The sequence below is a fragment of the Apostichopus japonicus genome, chromosome 19 (genome assembly GCF_037975245.1).
Source record: "Apostichopus japonicus isolate 1M-3 chromosome 19, ASM3797524v1, whole genome shotgun sequence".
Taxonomy (NCBI): domain Eukaryota; kingdom Metazoa; phylum Echinodermata; class Holothuroidea; order Aspidochirotida; family Stichopodidae; genus Apostichopus; species Apostichopus japonicus.
Window position 1 is genome coordinate 25668892 of NC_092579.1, and position 20162 is coordinate 25689053.

At 39.0% G+C, this 20162-nt stretch overlaps 1 protein-coding gene across 1 annotated transcript; it reads right to left on the reverse strand.

Annotated features, from left to right (window-relative positions):
• Positions 1–5650: 5650 nt before the first annotated feature.
• Positions 5651–18213, reverse strand: LOC139959450 (large ribosomal subunit protein bL27m-like). Its single transcript, XM_071957089.1, has 4 exons — positions 18063–18213; positions 12546–12689; positions 11855–11925; positions 5651–6539 (listed from the first exon to the last, which is right to left on the reverse strand). The coding sequence occupies exons 1-4, from the start codon at positions 18133–18135 to the stop codon at positions 6336–6338; spliced, it is 492 nt and encodes a 163-aa protein (XP_071813190.1). The 5' UTR covers positions 18136–18213; the 3' UTR covers positions 5651–6335.
• Positions 18214–20162: the final 1949 nt, after the last annotated feature.

Below are 20162 nucleotides of genomic sequence, written 5' to 3' on the forward strand. Positions count from 1 at the left end.
CTTAAAAGATTATAACTCTCACCACCATTTGAAATGAGATTTACTCGGGCTACAACAGTTTCAACCAAATTGGTGTGAACTTACATGTCAAATATCAATCAATCAGTTACATATTATACAAACGATTACTGGGATTATACAAACATGAATCAAGTTTATTTAATCACCTTATTCCAAGTAGATATCAGAAAAGAGTGATTAACGAAAAATTCTCAATAAACTGACCAAATAAGTAAAAAGGCACCACCATTGTCAAACAAGTCATTGATAGAATAAATTCCGTAACTAATCCAATGCATGATAAGCAATTATTGGTTTTTTATTAGCTTGAATGGTACTATTGTTCCAAATTAATTGACAAAGAAATAGAGAATTCTCTAAGTAAGATTACAAACGAAAATTTAGCAGATAGTACTATACGTTGCATGAAAGACATGATCCCGCTAGAAAAAAATCGTAACTTTTTAGCTTACAAGCTTGATAAAAAATAGTGATCTATGTTCATACCAGGCGCGTATCCAGGATTTTCTAACCCGGGGGGCGCGAATTACTATCTAAGTGGAGCGCCACCATCGGTTGGCGCGCAGCGTACAAGGAAATTTCTGGTTTTGATACCCCCCAGATCACCGGAAATAGCACTTCCCGGGCTTGAAAATGACCAACCAGATGTACACTTTTGCCTGAGAACCAAGTATTTCCCAAAAGTTTTTTCCATCCATAACCTTCTTGAAGATTGTCACCAGTCACACATCATGTTCGACCTGATTGCATGTCCTATGGATCATTGCTTTTGTGGGTGATTCTACGTCACGGCCCACAATATCCGAAAGCCCCACTTTTCAAGGTTTTAAGCCGATTATTTGTTAAGAATTTGAAAATTCCCATTTCTCGTGAATAAAATCACTTGAAAACATACCCATAATGTTGCAGAAAATTCAATCTATGGACAAGCAATATAGAAAAACCTCCTTGAACCCCTAACAGACAGGTCAAAGTTGCACGAGTAGAGGAAAGTATGATGAAGAATGTTGGTGAGGAAATTTTCTAAAATTCCGACACAGTTAATTTATTGGTGTAGAAATATTGCAACCTCTATAATGGCTATTATAAAACTTGGTTGAAGGAAATGAAAAATAGCAGATATTTCTGATATGAGGTATATCGAAACCGAACACTACACACATAGGCGTAGGTCCCGTAGGAGGCGGTGGCTGCAGCCCCCCCCCCCCCCCGCAACCAAATGTTTGCCCATCTTTTTCGGGAACCTACTGAAAGAAAAATAAATAGCAATGAATAGCTTAAAAATGATCTCCTTGTAATTAAAATAAAGTTGTAAGCTTGGCCGACATTACTACTGTAAAAGAGAGTTTTGACATAAATGGATCTGTATGATTTTTCTCCATCTACATAAGACATTTGGTTCTTTACATAGCATCCAGCGGTATACTGTGCAACTTTCACGGACCGTAAGGCACACGATGCCATGCACTGTAATGACCGATGCTTGCTTATATGATATTGGCATTGATATGTTGAACGCGCGCTTCGCGCGCGAAAAATTTTGGCTTTTTTTTCGGGCAAGTCATTACAGCCCCCAAATCCAATTGGGCTCCTACGCCTTTAACTACACACATAGACAGTTTTTGAGGCTGTTCATCGTGGAACATGCATTTCAATGCTCACTGATATGATGTTATATCTGCTCTTTGCTTTACAAATTCGAACAGGCGTGTAGCGAGTAATTGCCAAGGAAGGGGCGAAGAAGCCTGTAGGCAAACTATCTAAGCGAAGCGCCACTATGAGTTGGCGCGAAGCGTACAAGAAAAATTTTGGCCGAAAATGCCTCCCAGATCGCTGGAAATGACACTTCCCAGGCCATGTAAGTTGCATCTAAGCATTGTCTATTTTGAAATTACCAGCGATGTCATAAAGAAAATTTGCTCGGGGGGGGGGGCGGTCGCCCCCTTCCCGAAATGCGTCATGTACCCCGACGACTCGGTCGAGTTCAAGACCAGCCACAGTTGGTTCCATATAGCACAATTGTACAATTGTTTAAGGCGTCCATACACACACACGCGCGCGTTATGACAGACCATATATAGTATTTATATAGATACATTAGTGAGAGAGGAAAAATGGAAACGTCAAAAATGGAGTTGTCGGTGTAAGGGGAAGGGTGAGGCGCACACCCCCTCCGTAATCCTTGATCTGTCACTGGCTATACCCTGTGTATATTATAGGGATCAGCGCTTTAACTATGACTGTTCCTCTTTCTCTTCCCGAGGTCTTGGCTATCTTCTACTCCCTCCTTTTTTCCTTTTTCTCTCTTTTTTCTTTTCCCTTCCTTCCTCTCCTCCTTTTCTTTTTTTCCCCCTCCTTTTCCCTTTTTTCTTCTCTTTTTTCTCTCCTCTTTTCATTACCCGGGGGGCGCGCGCCCCCAACGCCCCCCCCCCTGGATACGCACCTGCATACGGTCACTTGGATGTTCCAAATCACCGACATATTTACCCTAACCCACCGACACACACACAGACAAACACACGCAATCACCATCGCATAGATTCCTTGAGCTCTCGGGCAACTTAGAATCAAAACGGTTTCAGTTACCGATTTTCTAGCCGAGCTAAATAGGCTTTCCAGCACCTGTAATTTTCGAACGTTCTTGAATGATTCATTACGTGATAGATTCGTTTGCATGATTCGCTAACTTTGGAATGCGCCTTAAAAATTTCTCTTAACGTGGAGCCGGCTGCAAAAAGTGCATCGATTAGTGAAGGAGGGGTCCCCTATACCAGTGTTCTGCAAGTGACGAACAAATAATACAAAGGAAACATGTTTTAAGGATTTTTAACTGTCATATTTGTAATCGTGTAAGACATTTTTAAGGTGCTTGTAGAAACCATTTAAATGTAGTTTAGCCTAATTGTAATAAAAGTAAAGCTATCGTTTCTAGGAAAAGTAAATGAAGTTCCAAGACTAAGGAAGTGAGAAACGAAGCTTAGATTTGATTAGGAGTGATGATAATGTTGCTATTTACTATGTTAGAACCGTTCGGGCATGTATACCCGGTTGAGGTTAAAGTTGGAAGAAAAGTAATGTTTTAGAGAAGAAGTTATGAGCTGGCAAGGGTTGTTCATGATAGATTTCCGATTAAAGCATGTACGAAGGCAGCATTTTATAAGTTAAGATCTTTACCGCTAGCTACCAAAGATAAGGTGTCTGATGATCTAAATAGATTGGTAAAGGAAGGCATTGTTAAACAAAGAGTAAACTTTCCATATTGTGCCGCTCCTATTGTCCCAGTGAGGAAAGGGGATGGTAATGTTAGGGTGTGTGATGACTATAAGATTACAATCAACCCTGTAATGTATCAACAATAATATCTTTTGAGTTACTTGCGCAAGTAAATGGTGGTCAAACGATTTTGACTTGATTTATCAAATGCGCATTTACAGATTGTTCTAGATTCTGAGTCAAGGAAGTATGTTACGATTAATGTACATTTAGGATCCGTTGTTCTAGATTGCCATTTGGTGTAGCTTCTGCACCATCAATTTTCCAGTAATGTATGGACCAAATATTAAATGGGTGGAATGGGGTTGGATGTTTAGATCAAGTCAGACTAGACAAGTTGGCTTGAAATGAAGAGAATCAGTGTTCATTCTTCTAGTAACTCTGTTGAATACCTGGGTTTTGTGGTCGATCATGCTAGGAAGTTACATTACCATCGCTCATTGGTATGATAAATTATTATAGAACATCTATACCAAATTTATCGTCTATTCTGATACCTATGACATCAGTTCTTAAGATTGGCAAAGATTTCACTTGGGGTCTTGTGATTGTCAAATGTATTTTGATGCGGTGAAACAAATTCTTATTCCTGCAAAAGTGCTTGCATATTTTTATCTTTCAAAAGATATCATTTTAGCTGTTGATGCTTTTCCATATGATATTGGTGCAGTCTTTTCACATGCAACTTAGAAAGGTTAAAAAACCAATTGCATATGCTTCCAGAAAACTTACTAGCTGAGCAAAATTATCCACAAATTGAAAGAGGTTTTAGCTATTGTATATGGTTACGCATGCATATTGGTCAGGTTTAGAGTAGCAGATTGAACAAATAGTAGAATCGTGTCAAGCTTGTCAAAACCCTTTGTAAACCTTCGCAATGGTCAACAATAATGCACTGTATTTATGATAATTTCTTGTTCCTTGCCGATGTGATATGTATTTTATAGTAGTTGATGCTCGCTTCAATTGCCAGACGTAGTCTACAACTTTATCCAACACTATCATTGGGTTAAGAACTTTGTTTGCAAGATATGCCAAGTTGCCAAAAGAAATTGTATCTAATTATAGCAGAAGAGTTTCAAGTTTTGCAAACAAAACGGCTTCCATCATATTAGAAGTGCTGTTAAGCTTCCTGCTTCTAACGGTGAGGTAGGGAGATTTGTATGAACGTTCGAGCAGTGAAAGAAAATTAAGTGGTCAAATTCAAACGAAAAGAAATGAAAGGTTGCTCTAGGATATAGGACAACTCCACTATCGTTGACCAAAGATACCAGCAAAATTGTTGAACAAAGAGAGCTTCATGGGATGTTATCTGTGTTGAAACCAAATTTATGTACTTATGTTATGGGCAAACAGATTCATTTCCGGTTGTCATTTCCAGAAAGGTCTCTCACATGCCATGGCGATTATTCCAAACGCCAAACAGTGGTTTCGGAGTTTAAACATGTGACATTCCGAGACTGAGTTGCTTACTGCATAGTCTACTTGGAAATCTTCGGAAACGGTAAAGGAGTAAAGTTAGTCAGTAATAACAATAAAAGCATATGTAAATCTCAATATGATGAAAGTCTTGGAGTTTACATTGAGCTACGCTTGGTGTGTTTGAGATCTTTGAGAAGGTTGTGATTTAATAGAGGAATATATCCTTAAAAATAATTTTTTCCCTCTATTGTCTAATTGTACATCCCTGTATTCACATTAGTTTCCTTTTGGGAGATCCGGGACACAACGGAACATTTGATGGAGGATAATTCTTTGTACAAATTTCTTTTAGCACAACACTACTATAATGCAAAGACAAATGCTTAAGTCCCTATAAACAGATTTGTTTCTGTAGGGAAGTGAAGGCAGGGTTACAAGGGTTTTATAACCACTCGCATATCTTGATCAAGTACGAAACCATCCTTGTTCACACTTCAGAACACACCCGTACTTCAAGCCGGCATGGGTGATTAATTTCCCTAGGCCTTGTTCACATTTAAGAATGCACAGGCGATTATTGATCTTAAGTCCGGGAGGAGGATTATGAATTAAGAACAAGATCCGTTCACATTTAAGAGCAAGTAAGTTTTGAAGTAAGTCATTCACACTAAGGGAATTAATCGCCCTTGCGGACTTGAAGTACCAGTGCGTTCTTAAGTTTGAATAAGGCCTAAGTGTTGCATTATGATGATGTTGAACAAGCCAATATTTCCTTAAACAGCTAATATAAAAACCAAACTCAACGCCCTGAACCCATACTGTGCAATTGCACAACATGTTGTAAACTAGTAAGTTTACTAACTTACTAGTGTGCTACTGACATGTTGTGCAATGGCACATTATTGTACATGGAAAGATTAAATTGATAACTGTGTGCAACTGAAGGTCTCCTTTAAAGAAATCCATCCTTCTATTTATTATTCACACTCCTGGTAGGTTTCCATTGCTGACCCACAGAGTCAAGAAAAGGTTGACAGGTTTTCAGTTCTACTACTGTATCCTCTACAAAGAGGTTGATAGGTTATCACTTGGCTTATTATATACTGGTTTTGTTTTCCTCATACCATTCTTTATGTTTATCAGTCTTGTGAATCTAACAATTTTGCATTTTAATGAAGCTGATTGCCCTTTCTAATGTACCATCAGATACAAGTAAAAAGTGAAATATTAATAACAGATACCCATTGAAACTTTCTTCCACTGTCTCCATTAATGACAATAATTACTTGACTTTTGTACAATATTTATGACAAGAAGAGTAAGCTACAACTGAGTCCTGTCTCTGCAGTTTTCTCTTTAAGCATTAAAAGAAATTTTGTGAATATCTCTTATGACTAAACTAAAAGAACAAACACTAAATGACTCAATGAAGTTTCTTTACATAGCACTTAAGACAAATGCATTGCAAACACAGCTACTTTGAATATTTCTCAACCAAAGCATAGTATTTATATAGCTGATAAAAGTCCTCCAATTCTTTTCAGAATTAATTTGCACCATTCCATCATCCATCTCAGTAGTAGTAATCCTTTCACAGTTCAGGATAAAGGGGAGTTTTCTCAAATCTGTGTAACAAGTCTGAATTTGCCAATCTGTGGGGCAGGTCTTACATTGACAAACTTCTTCTCCATCCTTTCATCTGGCAACATTGGGGCAACATTCTTAGACCAATCATCCTCTGGAGCTGGCTGCCATTTCTGTTTTGTGAAGTAAACCTGGCCATCTACTTGAGCATTTAAAGTTCTTCTGTACCCAGCTAGGACCTAAAAATGAAACAAGATAACAGAAAAGACATGGAGAGTAGATTAACAGAATGAATTTATACTTGAGGATTAGATAAGTAGCAGGAATCATTAATCATGTTGATAAAGTCTATTTAGTGACATAGTATAACAAGAACCCAACAGCACTATGGTTCCTTGCTTACAGTATTGGAATATTGAAATGTTGGATGTCATTACCCAAAATCATAATATTTATGCCCACATTTAGCAGCTATTAACCAACTGTATGCCAAGTTTGATTCCATGTGTTTCAATAAGGTAATACATAAAATTGTTCATTTTCAAAAAAAGGCACTTCATTTAAGCTGCCTATCTGACAAACCATGTCAAATGAGGTTTCACCATGCAAAATTATGCCAAAAATGGTTCATTATTAAGGAATAAATGATTGAAAGTATCAACAAATTTATCCATGACAGAATTCATTCATGAATGTATTCTGTTTTGCCATGCCTCTTGATTTACACAAGTCAATGAAAGAACGCATTGTAATGCATTTTCAGTACCAATAAAGCTTCCCTTGCTCAAAGAACAGCTGATCATCGATGCGACTATAGCAGACTCAGTGATAACAGTAATATAGTGTACAAAACCTAACCTATGGTCACACATAATACTACACTTGGTATCACAGACCATCGAACATCTTCACAGTCTCTCTCTCTTACTTCGAATTCAACCATTTAACTCAAATTTGGAATCTAAAACTTAAATTGAATAGTGTGCATTTGTTACACTGGTGACACCTTTGCTGTTTAATGTTGCATATTGATTACTTAACTCACAACTAGGCAGAGTCTAACACTTACTGTACTGTATAATGAGAGCCGGTTTTGTAAAAGTGCAAAATATGGAAATAAAATTTGAACCCAACCATTGCAAAAAATGGACCCTCAATCTTTTGGACCCAGATGTTCCCAAATATTAATGCCTGCATGTACCATTAACCAACAACTGCATACAAAGTTTGGCTACAATCCAACTTGAGGTTGAGGAGTTATTTCAATGTGAAGAAAACGTTGGACCAAATGGTGGCAAAAATATTGTGCCCCACAAATTCTGGTACAAAGAATGTGTCCAAAAATGCAATTAACTTTCTGGCCCACACAGCCAAAAAGTATACTGTTGTGTATTTGTGTATTAACCAACAGTTCTATACCAAGTTTGATTACAATCTGACTTAAGGTTGCGGAGTTATTGCAATGTAAAGATTTCTACATTTAACCCCATTAGCTCGTTAACATTCATAAGGTCCGTTCCAAACAACAATAGGGCACACATTCTCACTAAAATACATGTATAAAGCAAGTATGACAAATATCCATCACTCCCTTGTTGTGCTATCGCATCACATAAGTGTAAGCAAGTGTCACAGACGCAAACACACACATGTACACACCAACCTGACTGCATAGGTTCCTTTGCTTCCAGCAAGGAATCACAAACAGATGCATGCATGAATATTAATGAGGTCAAATTTCATGATCTCATCAGCAAGTATCTATAAACTTATATTGTATTAATCACGTACATGTATAAAATTAATAGACATACTATTTCAGAGATATCTTATTAAGAATTCATGTTCACTGATTAATACTCACGATATGCACATAAAAAAGAACATGGTTTTTGTATGGATGTATTGTAATAAACCTAATATGCCAAGGATGAAACCATCGAACATTTGGTTCCTGTCTTGTGTTTTAATGCCATTTCCTGCAATTTGCCGAATATTAATGACACAAAGTTGGAGCGTCATAAAAATGTGCTTATTATGTACCAGTGCTGAGGCGGAGTGGATAAAAGCGGTGGCATTTGAAGCAATTAGGCTTAGCAATCGGGAGGTTCCAGGTTTGATTCCTGGCCTAGTCATATTAAGGGTGGCTTTTACATCCAAGAGCAATATACCAATCTAGCAACTTTCCCATCTGAAATGACTTTGAAAATATTCCAAATTTGAGTTAAATGTTGTATTGGTAGCCACCAGGTTTTTCCCACATATGTGGTTGCTTAAGCCCCGTAAAAATAACTGCTGATTATTAAAATTAACATCACCATACCAGTATAAAACAAATTATAGTAGAACACTTAAGGTATGGCATTCTGTGTAGTCCAAAACAAGTCTATGAATGGCTTGCCCAACAAGTTGAATATTCTGTTGCACGTCCGTTGGGCTAGTGGGTCTAAGTGTCCTTTTGACAATGCGTCTGCCATAATGTTCTCTTTGCCCACTACAGGTGTGGGATGATCTCCTCCTGACGAGGAACTAGTAGTTGTTTGTCCAACTTTTTTGGGGCTATGACCCCCAAAGGTGGAGTTGTAATGGTCTCATATGCACAGCTGGACCACATCAACCAGACTGGCCATAAGTCCCAGGGCCCTTAACCAATCCACAGTTGGGGACTCCTACCATGCCAGTAGCTTCTGAAGCAAATACTATTCCTCTTGGAAACCAAGAACTGGTTTGTGTGTGTCAGGATGGGGGTGTGACTTCATCTCATTGACAATCAACCATAGTTCTTGTAGGGTCTGCAAAGTTTTGACGTTGTTTCTCGTATTCTCTCACTATAAACCAGTTGGGATAGACAAGGAGTGTCACCCTCTTTTTCTGTGAAAGGAGACTACTCTTCCCGCCATTCTTGTTAACACTCGGGGAGATGTAGATAGGCCAATGGTAGTGCCTGGAATTGATAATCTCTCCCCTCGTACCTGAAGGCTAGAAAACGTCACTGTTCCTTGTGGATTGGTATGTACAGAAGGTAAGCATCTGCGCTCGCCATCCACATGCCCTTCCTGAAAAGTGGAATTTTAACTGTTAGAGTTTCCATACGGCAACATTTTGGTCTTACGAAGTTTCAGTTGAGGGGTGTCAGATTTACAATGGAACGCCAAGATTCGTCCCTCTTTTTTCTTAGCAAAGATGAGGACCAGAAGAGTGGTCCCCAATCTCCCGAAACCTCTATATCTGCAGTTTTATGTATCTGTGCCAGAATTTCCCCTCTAGAGCTAATCTGTAGACCTGGTCGGTGGGTGTTAGTGTTACAATTACCCATTCCTGAAAGGTGGACCAGAGGTAAATTATATTATTTATCATCCGACTTTACGCCCACTGATCAGTGCCCATAACTATCTACTGATGAGCATAAAATCTAAGTCCCCCCCCCCCCACGTCTGGTTTGCTGAGTTCAGGTGCCTAGGGCTGAGCAGCTAATGTTGGAGGAGCGGCCACTGTAAAGTCTTGTGGGAAAGTCATTGATGTAGGGTTCCCTCTACTGTTGCTGGCCCCTCTGGAATCAAACCCTGGTCTAGAGGCACTACTAAATCTACCTTTAGCTCTGTTGCAGAGTGACCCTCTCTGGATGTTTCTCTGTGGAGCTACTTGACCACCCCTAAATGGTCTGTTCTCCCTTGGTCTATATGGATGGGGTCTGCCTTCAGCTAATGTCCTGAACTCTGACTTCGCCAGGGTCTCCCTCCTTGACACTTCTTCCTGAAGTTTCTTCTGGAAACATCCTGCAAACAGGTCTTCCCTTAATGATGGTAGATTGTTAACTTTTGCCTTCGCTTCAACTGAAGGCCATCTTATGGAGGACACCACGTTCCCTCTTCTCTAGGTCAAAGACCTTGCGGCCACCCTAGCAAATTGATCATAGGTCAGTCTTGTCAAGGGTCCCAAGAGCAATAATTGTTGACCCACCTCGTTCCTAGGCATCATCTCCTGGCATTTTCTAATGGTACCTCATCAGGACCTCCACTACCAACATCATCACTGATGACAAATTTCATGCCTGACCTAGCCGTAACATCCATGTCTATCAGGATCCCTTCCAATCTCTTCTGGCCTAAATCTCTAAACTCTGGGACGATGACAATCCATGTTCCGCTCATAACTTTTGTTTTGCCTCTTGGTGCATTAGTGGGCACCTAAACAGGCTCTTCCAGGTATCTTCAGGGACCCTTATAGCCCTGTCAGCCTTTGCTAGAAAGGCAGTCCATCTCTTTTTATTAGTTATGGCTTCCAACCTATTACAGCAGGACATGTCCATAGGCATCATTGTCCTCTGTTTTGTGGTGTTCTCCCCTGTGGACTCCAGGTTGGACAGACAGGCCAGATCAGGGGGCTGGCTCTTCTGGTTATCGATCCCCCGTACCACTCTGAATTCCGCTTCTTCCATTCCTCTGGGAGAGAGCTGCTCCAAGCCAGTCTGGTGCATGTACTGAACTTTAGACATAACTCATGATTGTCCAAAGCTCTTCCGGGACAAAAAAATGAACAATTAATTCATTTAAATTACCTTCAAGATAACATACTGAGATATTGAATTAAGGTATTAGAATGACAAAAGGGGTTACAAAGGAGGAAGGAATAGAATCTAACAAAGGAGGCCTAGTAATTAATGAAAAGTAACTTAGCAATATGCATCAACTAAGCTAGAAGCAAGAGGCTTACAAGAGGAACAACATGTGGTCAGAATATTAAAAAAAACTACATTGAAGGCCAATGTGGGGAAAAGAGAGGTAGAAAACTCACTAGAAAAATGTATTTAATAACTAGAGTAGGGAAACAGAAAAAGTGATGGAAGTGCGAAAGTAACATACAGTATATATACCGTACACATGACCCATATATAATATACATATATACTATGGACTGGAAAGGCGGGAAAACTAGCGTTGAAACTCCTTATTCTAATTAGGTGAAGAAGGCTTCAACATACAAATTGAATCCACACACAAAAAGGATGTCAAGGCACTTTAGGTGGCATAATGAGAAGGAAGGACATTGACCGGAGAGGTCTGGACATAGAGGGAGCACTGTGTTAAAATGTTACCAGTTTGCTCTAGGCACGGTAGAATGTGAGTACTAAGTTGTTGGGGAGACAGGTAAGGGAAGTAAATATTGTGTTTACAAGCTAGCCATCACACACACACGCATGTTTGTACAGTATTTCATTCCAACCGAGGACCCCATTGTATTTTCCATTGTTCAAATCCACGTACCCTAACCTTTACAATACCCCATACAATAGAATTCTTCCAAGGACATGGTGATTCTTTAGAAATCACAACCGAGGACCTGGAATTCTTTTGTTTGAGTCCTCGGTCAGATAGAAAAACAAACGCACACACGCCAGCACGATTGCAAAAGTTACTGAACCTTTGGCATCATAACCAAAAAGTAAAGTAAGGAAATTGGCAAGTTATCAAAAAGTAAGGTTAGGAAAAAAGTACAGTATTGCTTCTTATCAGCAAAACCAATTGAGAAAAAAGGGTCTTATTTTTTAACTTACAAATTGCCCTGGAAGCCATCGAAAGCTGAATTTCTGTCTTACAAGTATTTGATTGGCTCGAACATATTCACCTGATAAAAGAAGAAAAATGACACAAATCAGACCACAACATGCATTTAATTACCATTGAACCTTGGGACTTCTTTTCAGCTGGCAATTATGCATTCATTATATTGAAATCTTGCTTTTGCAGCTATTTTGAACTAGTTTTCGAAACGAATTATGATGACTTAAACTTCACAGTAAACTTTTAACTACTGTACATACCGTAGTAATAAAGCTTCGGAAAACTGAATGAGCTACAAAATGACTGTTTTCATAGTGGTTGGTGTTTGTTTAGGTCATATGTAATTTGCTTTCCCCTAACTGGTTACATTTGTTAAGACTGTTCAGCCTAAGTTGTGAACCTATGCACAGCCCGCCATCTGCCAGTCGTGAAAATGAACTGTTCAGTTCTCCTGACTGAAGTCTTAAATCTGGCAAATTCTTAATTGGTCATAGTCTTCAGCACACATGACATTGCATGACAATCCACTAATGTCTATGTAACAATGGTTCAGTTGAGATGGGTTGTGATTAGTCTGGCAGTGTGTGGAAGGCTTTAGGCCTACAGTATATAGGGCTTAAAAAGATGGAATATACTGTATGGAGTAAAATCCACTGTCAACAAACTACAGAAATCAAAGCTCACCTTCCTTCACCTTCTTTCCAAGTCTCTGACCAGGTGCTTTACCACCCCTGTTTCTACTTGAGCTACCAGCCTTTTTAGAAGCCCACCTCACTATGCATGTCCCTGAACCAGATTGTAAGGGACCAAGATGACTGGATAGGACAGCTGTTGGGTAAAACATACATTAAAGAGTTTTCACAATTCAACAATGTAGCAGTATATCTGTACTGAACAAAATGTAAACAAATGAAGTTCAAATAACAGATTTGATTGACGTTATTAATCTCAGGCAGGTATTTTTCATTTGCCATCATCTAGATAGGAATCATGAAATGTACTCATCATGTAAGACCTTTTGGATCCTGCCTGAGGTATAAAGTAAAGATCTAAAAGTCAAATGTAGCATGGTTCATTTTGACTGGCAAAATATGTTTGTCATGATCTCTGTGGTATTCTGCACTGGTCAATAATAAATCATAATGTCCTGAAGTGATATTATACCCCCTTTAAGTGCCTATCAAACTCCTGCAAGGTCTTAATCCTTTGCACTTTTGACCTTCAAGTTTCCCCTTGTTAATTTCCATGGTTCCTGAATGAGGAAATACATTAGAAATTGTTCCTTACATTTACAGATTTCTAGTGTAAGAGCCTGTAGTTTCAGACAAAGAAAATCAAAAATTAGGGCCACATGTTGTTTCTTTTTCACACTGATTGGTTCATTCAGTGATAGATTTGATGACTGAGTATTAATGGTGTTCCGAAGTAAAATTGAACCAATCATGATTCAAGATGCCCCATTACGTGTGACCCCAAGCTTTGCAACTTCTGAGCAGTATTTATAGAGGCATATGAGTTCATACGAGGCATATACGATCATTGTCATCCATGGCCAAAGAATTTATACCTATGTATTTATTGTTTCCTATCAGTATCTTGAAGTAATTTTACAGCATTTAATTGAACTTTTAATTGTATCACGGAGAGAATAAATAATCTTGACATCAACAGGATGCTGTAATCAATTACTTGAGTGGAGCTTCTTGGAGCTACAGTAGGCTTCCGAAATAACCTACCAATAATTTTCTCACAGGGACAAAAGATACTACCATCTCTACCGGGCTACAGTTGATATTTGAAACATTACAATACAAGAAACCAGAAATTCAGACTCTGTGATTCCTTGCTATAAAATCATTAAAATGTACTACTTACCGTAAGTACCTCATTGAAAGTGTAAGGAGTTAATATTTGTCGAAATATAAAGTTACTGTAGAACTTCATCATCAGAGAGTTCTAAACTCCCTCGACCAGTGCAGAGTAATTTATAACACTCACTTGTGGAGGAGGCAATCTCTCTCTCCACCTTTCTCTCTCCACCTCCCTCTCTTTCTTTCTATTCCCTCTTTCCCTTCCTCTCTCTCCTTCCCCACTACTCTCCTCTCTCTCCTCTATTCCCGAACTTCCTCTCCTTCCTTTCTCACTTTCCCTGTCTCTCCTTTCCCTACTATTGGGGAGCCATTTTGGTTGGGTAACCGTGCCAACTGTTCTTGTTATTTGGTTCTCTGCCCCCCTTGAGCCACCTGTCTATCTCTTGCCACTGGATTTGCGAAAAACTCTGTACATACTAGGCAGGGGTCCCGTCTGATGCCGTCACTGCCCACTAACACAAGACATCACAGCATAATGAAGCAAACTTTTTACTAATTTGCAAGCGCAAAATAGAAGGACAAATGAATGATCGAATAGATTCAAAGGATCATCAGGAGCAGATTTTCATCTCATTACTGCCCAAAATATGCCCCCAATTTGTGTTTCAGGGCGCAACATTCAATTGGCCAACTTACTTCACTGTGCTGTAAAGTAAATTTCACTAGTCCAGCGTGTATTGTACAAGTGCACAAAGCAAATTACACTTGAACATGTACTGTACCTTGCTGACACCTGTCTTGCACTTGCAAAAATTCTTGGCAAGTATGCAAGAAACTTTTTACACGATCAGAATTTGTAAATATCTCATATTCGGAACTTCAAAACATGACAGTCACCCACAACTTAAGAATAACCTTGTGACATTGAAAAGTGTTTGGTAAAAACTCTACAGCCTATCACTAACATGCTCAGTAATTCTGGGGCTATGGTGACAGGGTTTCTGCCAGAAACTGAAAGAAGGGATGTCAAACGATGCTCATATAATACTGTATTGAATAACATCGTCACAGGGGCCCACGGATTTTCCCCTACTTTCACCACTGTGACCACATGTTCAGTAGTCTATTTTACAGCTGTATAGGCCTCTTACTACTAGTACAGGAAACACTAGTATCAATGGTTTATCCTAGCCTATTTTAGCCTTTTAAAAGTTCTTGTCAAGAAAAGTAAAGGAGAAAGTAGTTGAAGCTTGGACCTAGTAATAGGAGGCTTGTACTCATCAAGCTAGATCTGAATACCGTATTATATATATACACCTCTTGAATATATTCCTGTTTACAAAATATTCAGACTTTGAATTCTGTTGACCCTAAATGACCATTGAACTACACAGAATAGGGTTGTTGCACTCAATAACAGTTGGGAGTCTGACCTCCCTACAGGTACTGTATGACCGTTATTGTAAAATATTTGACAAGAGCTCTGTGACCGTGCTTGTTACAGAAACTCCGCGAAAATAGACGTCCAAGTCTGTGAATTGTTTCCTCAACATTATGTCACCAAAATATGCATGAATGCATATTCAAAATCATTCCAAATTAAGCAATGACAAAACCAAATATGTATACTCTACATCGAACTATGTCAGAATTGCAAACGATGGACATGAATTATTAACTGACACGGTATATCATGCCTCTGTCGAAAACGTTGGAGACGGATCGCGGTGAGTGTTGGGGAATTTTGGAACTGTGATACTTGTGTATTAGAACATATAATCTACAGTAGTAAATTGTATCTTTCTAGGGAACGAATTATTATACATGATTTGAAAGTTTCATTCTTGTTCATGAAGTACAAAATATTGCAATCGAACTTTGATTTTACATCGATTTTGCATCATGCAAGTGCATGTGTAACTATAGTGATGTACTTAGGCTAATACTACTACTAGTTGAGCACACGCATGTGTATATGGCAAAACCAGGGTTAGGCCAACCTCTAGCTCCCTACACATCAATAACATTAGATTTGGTTGGAGTAACCAAGCCTAAACTGAAATTTTTCGGTGTGAACCATTAGCTGTGTTTTAAATCTTATATTGACACAATAACAAAACATTTATGATACAGACTCAAGTATATCTTACTTCATGTCAATAGCTGAGTGTTCTGCCCCAAATTTCCAAGATATTTAGCAGCAGAAAGTGAGGGTGGGAACTACTGTAGTGCCTGGGGGTGGGGGTGGAAAATTACAAAATTGTTACCCAGTGGTGCTACTAGGATAGTACTACTACCAAGTAACAGTATAAGCTTATCAATGATTATGTCAGATTTTTTAGTATAAAGGATCTTGACTAGGCAAATTCTGGACAATTTCTGTTAGTCGGCAGTCCTCGGCATATCTTGATGATATGGGTGTGTCACCTGGCGCTATTAACATTCTCATGTTCTATTAACCATTGTGGTTATGTGCAATTGGCAGCAAGTAACATGAATGCAATGCTGTTCATGGTTTTCCTGATAATATATTCCCATATGAAAGGTATGTTTGTATGAATTTATCTTTGTATGTATGTCATATTCTACATGTAAAACATGGTGTATAACGATTCGGAAACTTGTTAGATATGTACAGTAACCCTATTGTTTTTGGTTCGTGTCAAAGAAGTTAAAATGTGAAAGCCTAAAAATGCTGTCTCGTGTCACATACTGTAACTTTATGTAAATATAACATCTTGTAGGCTACTTCAATTACACAGCAATAAGAAAAAAAAGTCACCATATTCCAATTACATGAATTCTGTAGTAGTTGGATTTGTACTAGGAAATCATTAACATCTCCATAGAGGTATTCAAGAACCAGTGTTTCTTTCATGACAAATCTGCTATAACATGTGTTCTTTGAAAACAAAACCAAAGCTTTATGAGAAAGCAGCTTTTGAGGCAAGTGTGGTTTTTTTTTTTTAAGGGAGTTAATGCATTCTTTCAATAATTTTTACATATATTCATCCTTCATTTTCTTCTACCTTTTCATGATGTTACTCTTACTAGCCTGATATGGAAACAAAATATAAAGTGCTCACAATGGATTTACAAGCTGATAAGATAGATCAAGTATGAAGTAATGCACAATGAACTTTTGGCCTAACTTGAGAATCTGTACCATATGAATGGGAAAGCTTACTTCGAATCGGCAGAATAAGGTTAGGGGTTAGGAAGTAGGGTTTGGGAGTAGGGTTAGGAATTAGGGTTAGGAAGTAGGGTTAGGGGTTAGGAAGTAGGGTCGAATGGTACGGATTCTAAATTAGAACCGAAATTTTTGAGTTCCAGTGTTTACAAGCAAGTGTCACATACTCATAGGCTACATGTATACACACATATGCTCACACAATGCCATCACAATTTAGCATAGGTTCAAAATGAGAAAAATGTGTTGAATATCTAGCCAAACATAGACACAATTCCAATTGGCATTGAGCATCTGCCATTATTATTTGCCAATATCTATTTTGACTTGCTCTACCTATTCTACTTCTGTTGGCTAAGGAGTTAAGGCCGGGTCACACTATACCGATTTTTTATCGGAATGCTATCCGATTTTCCCGGAGGAATCGAAACAGCCTGTTTTTCGTTCGGGTCTTCTAGCCACAGTGATAAAGGACCTGATTTGCTATCTGTTGAGCCATTCCGATGTGGAATAGCCCTCTCCTAACTTTTGATATTAACTCCGTTTCCTTTTATCGGATAGCTATCCGATTTCTCTTCCGATTTTTATCGTTTCTCGATGTGACGTCACTTCAGAATGAGGTCGGTTCCAGAACCCCTCAGATTTGGAGTAGGTATTCGAATATTCCACTGCATTCATTACATTCACTACCACAAACCTCACTCTTCGGCCTAAAATCGGAAAGATCGGACCGTATTCCGATAAAATATCGCTGTAGTGTGACCGGGCCTTAAGGGTATGTCTTGGGGCCTGTCTTACTTGGGCTAGGCTAGGTCTATTCTAATGACATACATGTTAGTTGTTACTAACATTGTTAGGCCTAGGCTAGGCCCCAAGTCTAACACTCCTACTCCTAATTCTGTTGGTGTAAATGTGACACGTAATAAATATTTGCCCGGAAGATGGATAAATTGTGTGGGCCTTAGTCCTTATTCGTCCGGCTGTCGAGCTTATATGCTCGACCAACACTAGCCACTTACAACGTACTGTATTTGCAGATGTAAAAGTGCTTCGCGAAAAGGGTTCATAGATGAGAAACGTAACGGCAAATTATTAACGTTATTTTAAAACCTCTTCTACTTTCTAGCCTAAACCTTAACGGTAGCACAAGTTGATTGGATTATAAAGCATTTCAAGCTTTATGGGTAGGAATGCAGATACCTGTATTTTGTCCAAAAAGCCATGTGAAATACCTCTGAACGACTGGGACTGACATCCTTATTCCGTCAGCCATCGACAAACATTATGATTATAACAGTCCCATGCTCTTCAAGCCATCGAGTTTAATAAATCTTGGAGAAACCATCACATATTAAATACGCGCGTACGTATGGCAAGCCGTTTTACTTTTTATTCGATATTTGATGATATCATCAAATATTTGGTGATATCAGCAAATAATTGTTGATATCACCAAATCATTTGATGATATCATCAAATAATTGCTGATATCAACAATTATTTGGTGATATAAGCAAATAATTGTTGATATCAGCAATTCATTTGCTGATATCACCAATTCATTTGCTGATATCACCAATGCATTTGGTGATATCACCAAATAATTGCTGATATCAATAAATAATAGCTGATATCAACAAATATATGCTGATATCAGCAAATGAATTGGTGATATCAGCAATTGAATTGATGATATCAGCAAATCATTTGCTGATATCAACAATTCCGACATATCACTAATTAATTAGTGATATGAGGAACCGAATTGCTGATATCATGAAATGATTTGGTGATATCATTAAAAGATTTGCTGATATCAGCAATTGAATTGGCGATATGTTGGAATTGCTGATATCAACAATTCATTTGCTGATATCACCAATTCATTTGCTGATATCAGTAATTCAAGCGTATCGAACCAACGTCTACAAAAAGGAATTAGAAACGAGCGCCATCAACAGGCATTCTTTTTGGGTCTTAAGGGCGCTGTTTGGCTGGTAGCGGGCACAGAAAGGCGCCTGGTGCGCGGTTAATTTCAGCCTTGGTTATAGCGATCAACGTGAGGGGAAAGGGGACTAAGTTACACAGTACCACTACTGCCACTGGGAGAGGTACCGTGGCTACTCATGCACTTGTGACAGGGAGGACAAACATTGGGCAAGCACCGAGTAGGCCAGGCCTATAAACCTATGAAAAATAATATCGGGGTGGTTAAGTAGCTCAATATGAAATACCAAAATGTAAAATGTATACCCTGGTCGGCGGGCGACAGAAACAGGCTGGGAACTGTGTCCATTAGACTGGCTCCCCGATGGTGGCTGCAACCAGTGGCGGCGATTTGTTTCAAATATTGGGGGTGGGCAACTTTAACTTGGGTGCAGACGCGTAACAATTCCCCCACCCCCAAATCAAAATTGTTCGCGCACTTCGTTATTTTGTATATATATATATATATATATATATATATATATATATATATATATATATATATATATATATACAGGTGCGTATCCAGGGGGGGCGTTGGGGGCGCGCGCCCCCCGGGTAAGAAAAAGAGGAGAGAAAAAAAGAGAAGAAAAAAGGGAAAAGGAGGGGAAAAAGAAAAGGAGGAGAGAAAGGAAGGGAAAAGAAAAAGAAAAAAGAGAGAAAAAGGAGAAAAGGAGAGAGTAGAAGATAGCCAAGACCTCGGGAAGAGAAAGAGGAACAGTCATAGTTAAAGCGCTGATCCCAATTATATACACAGGGTAGCCAGTGACAGATCAAGGATTACGGAGGGGGTGTGCGCCTCACCCTACCCCTTACACCGACAACTCCATTTTTGACGTTTCCATTTTTCCTCTCTCACTAATGTATCTATATAAATACTATATATGGTCTATCATAACGCGTGTGTGTGTATGGACGCCTTAACAATTGTACAATTGTGCTATATGGAACCAACTGTGGCTGGTCTTGAACTCGACCGAGTCGTCGGGGAACATGACGCATTTCGGGAAGGGGGCGACCGCCCCCCCCCCCCGAGCAAATTTTCTTTACGAAATCGCTAGTAATTTCAAAATAGACAATGCTTAGATGCAACTTACAAGGCCTGGGAAGTGTCATTTCCAGCAATCTAGGAGGCATTTTCGGCCAAAATTTTTCTTGTACGCTTCGCGCCAACACATGGTGGCGCTTCGCTTAGATAGTTTGCCTACAGGCTTCGCCCCTCCCTTGGCAATTACTCGCTACACGCCTGTTCGAATTTGTAAAGCAAAGAGCAGATATAACATCATATCAGTGAGCATTGAAATGCATGTTCCA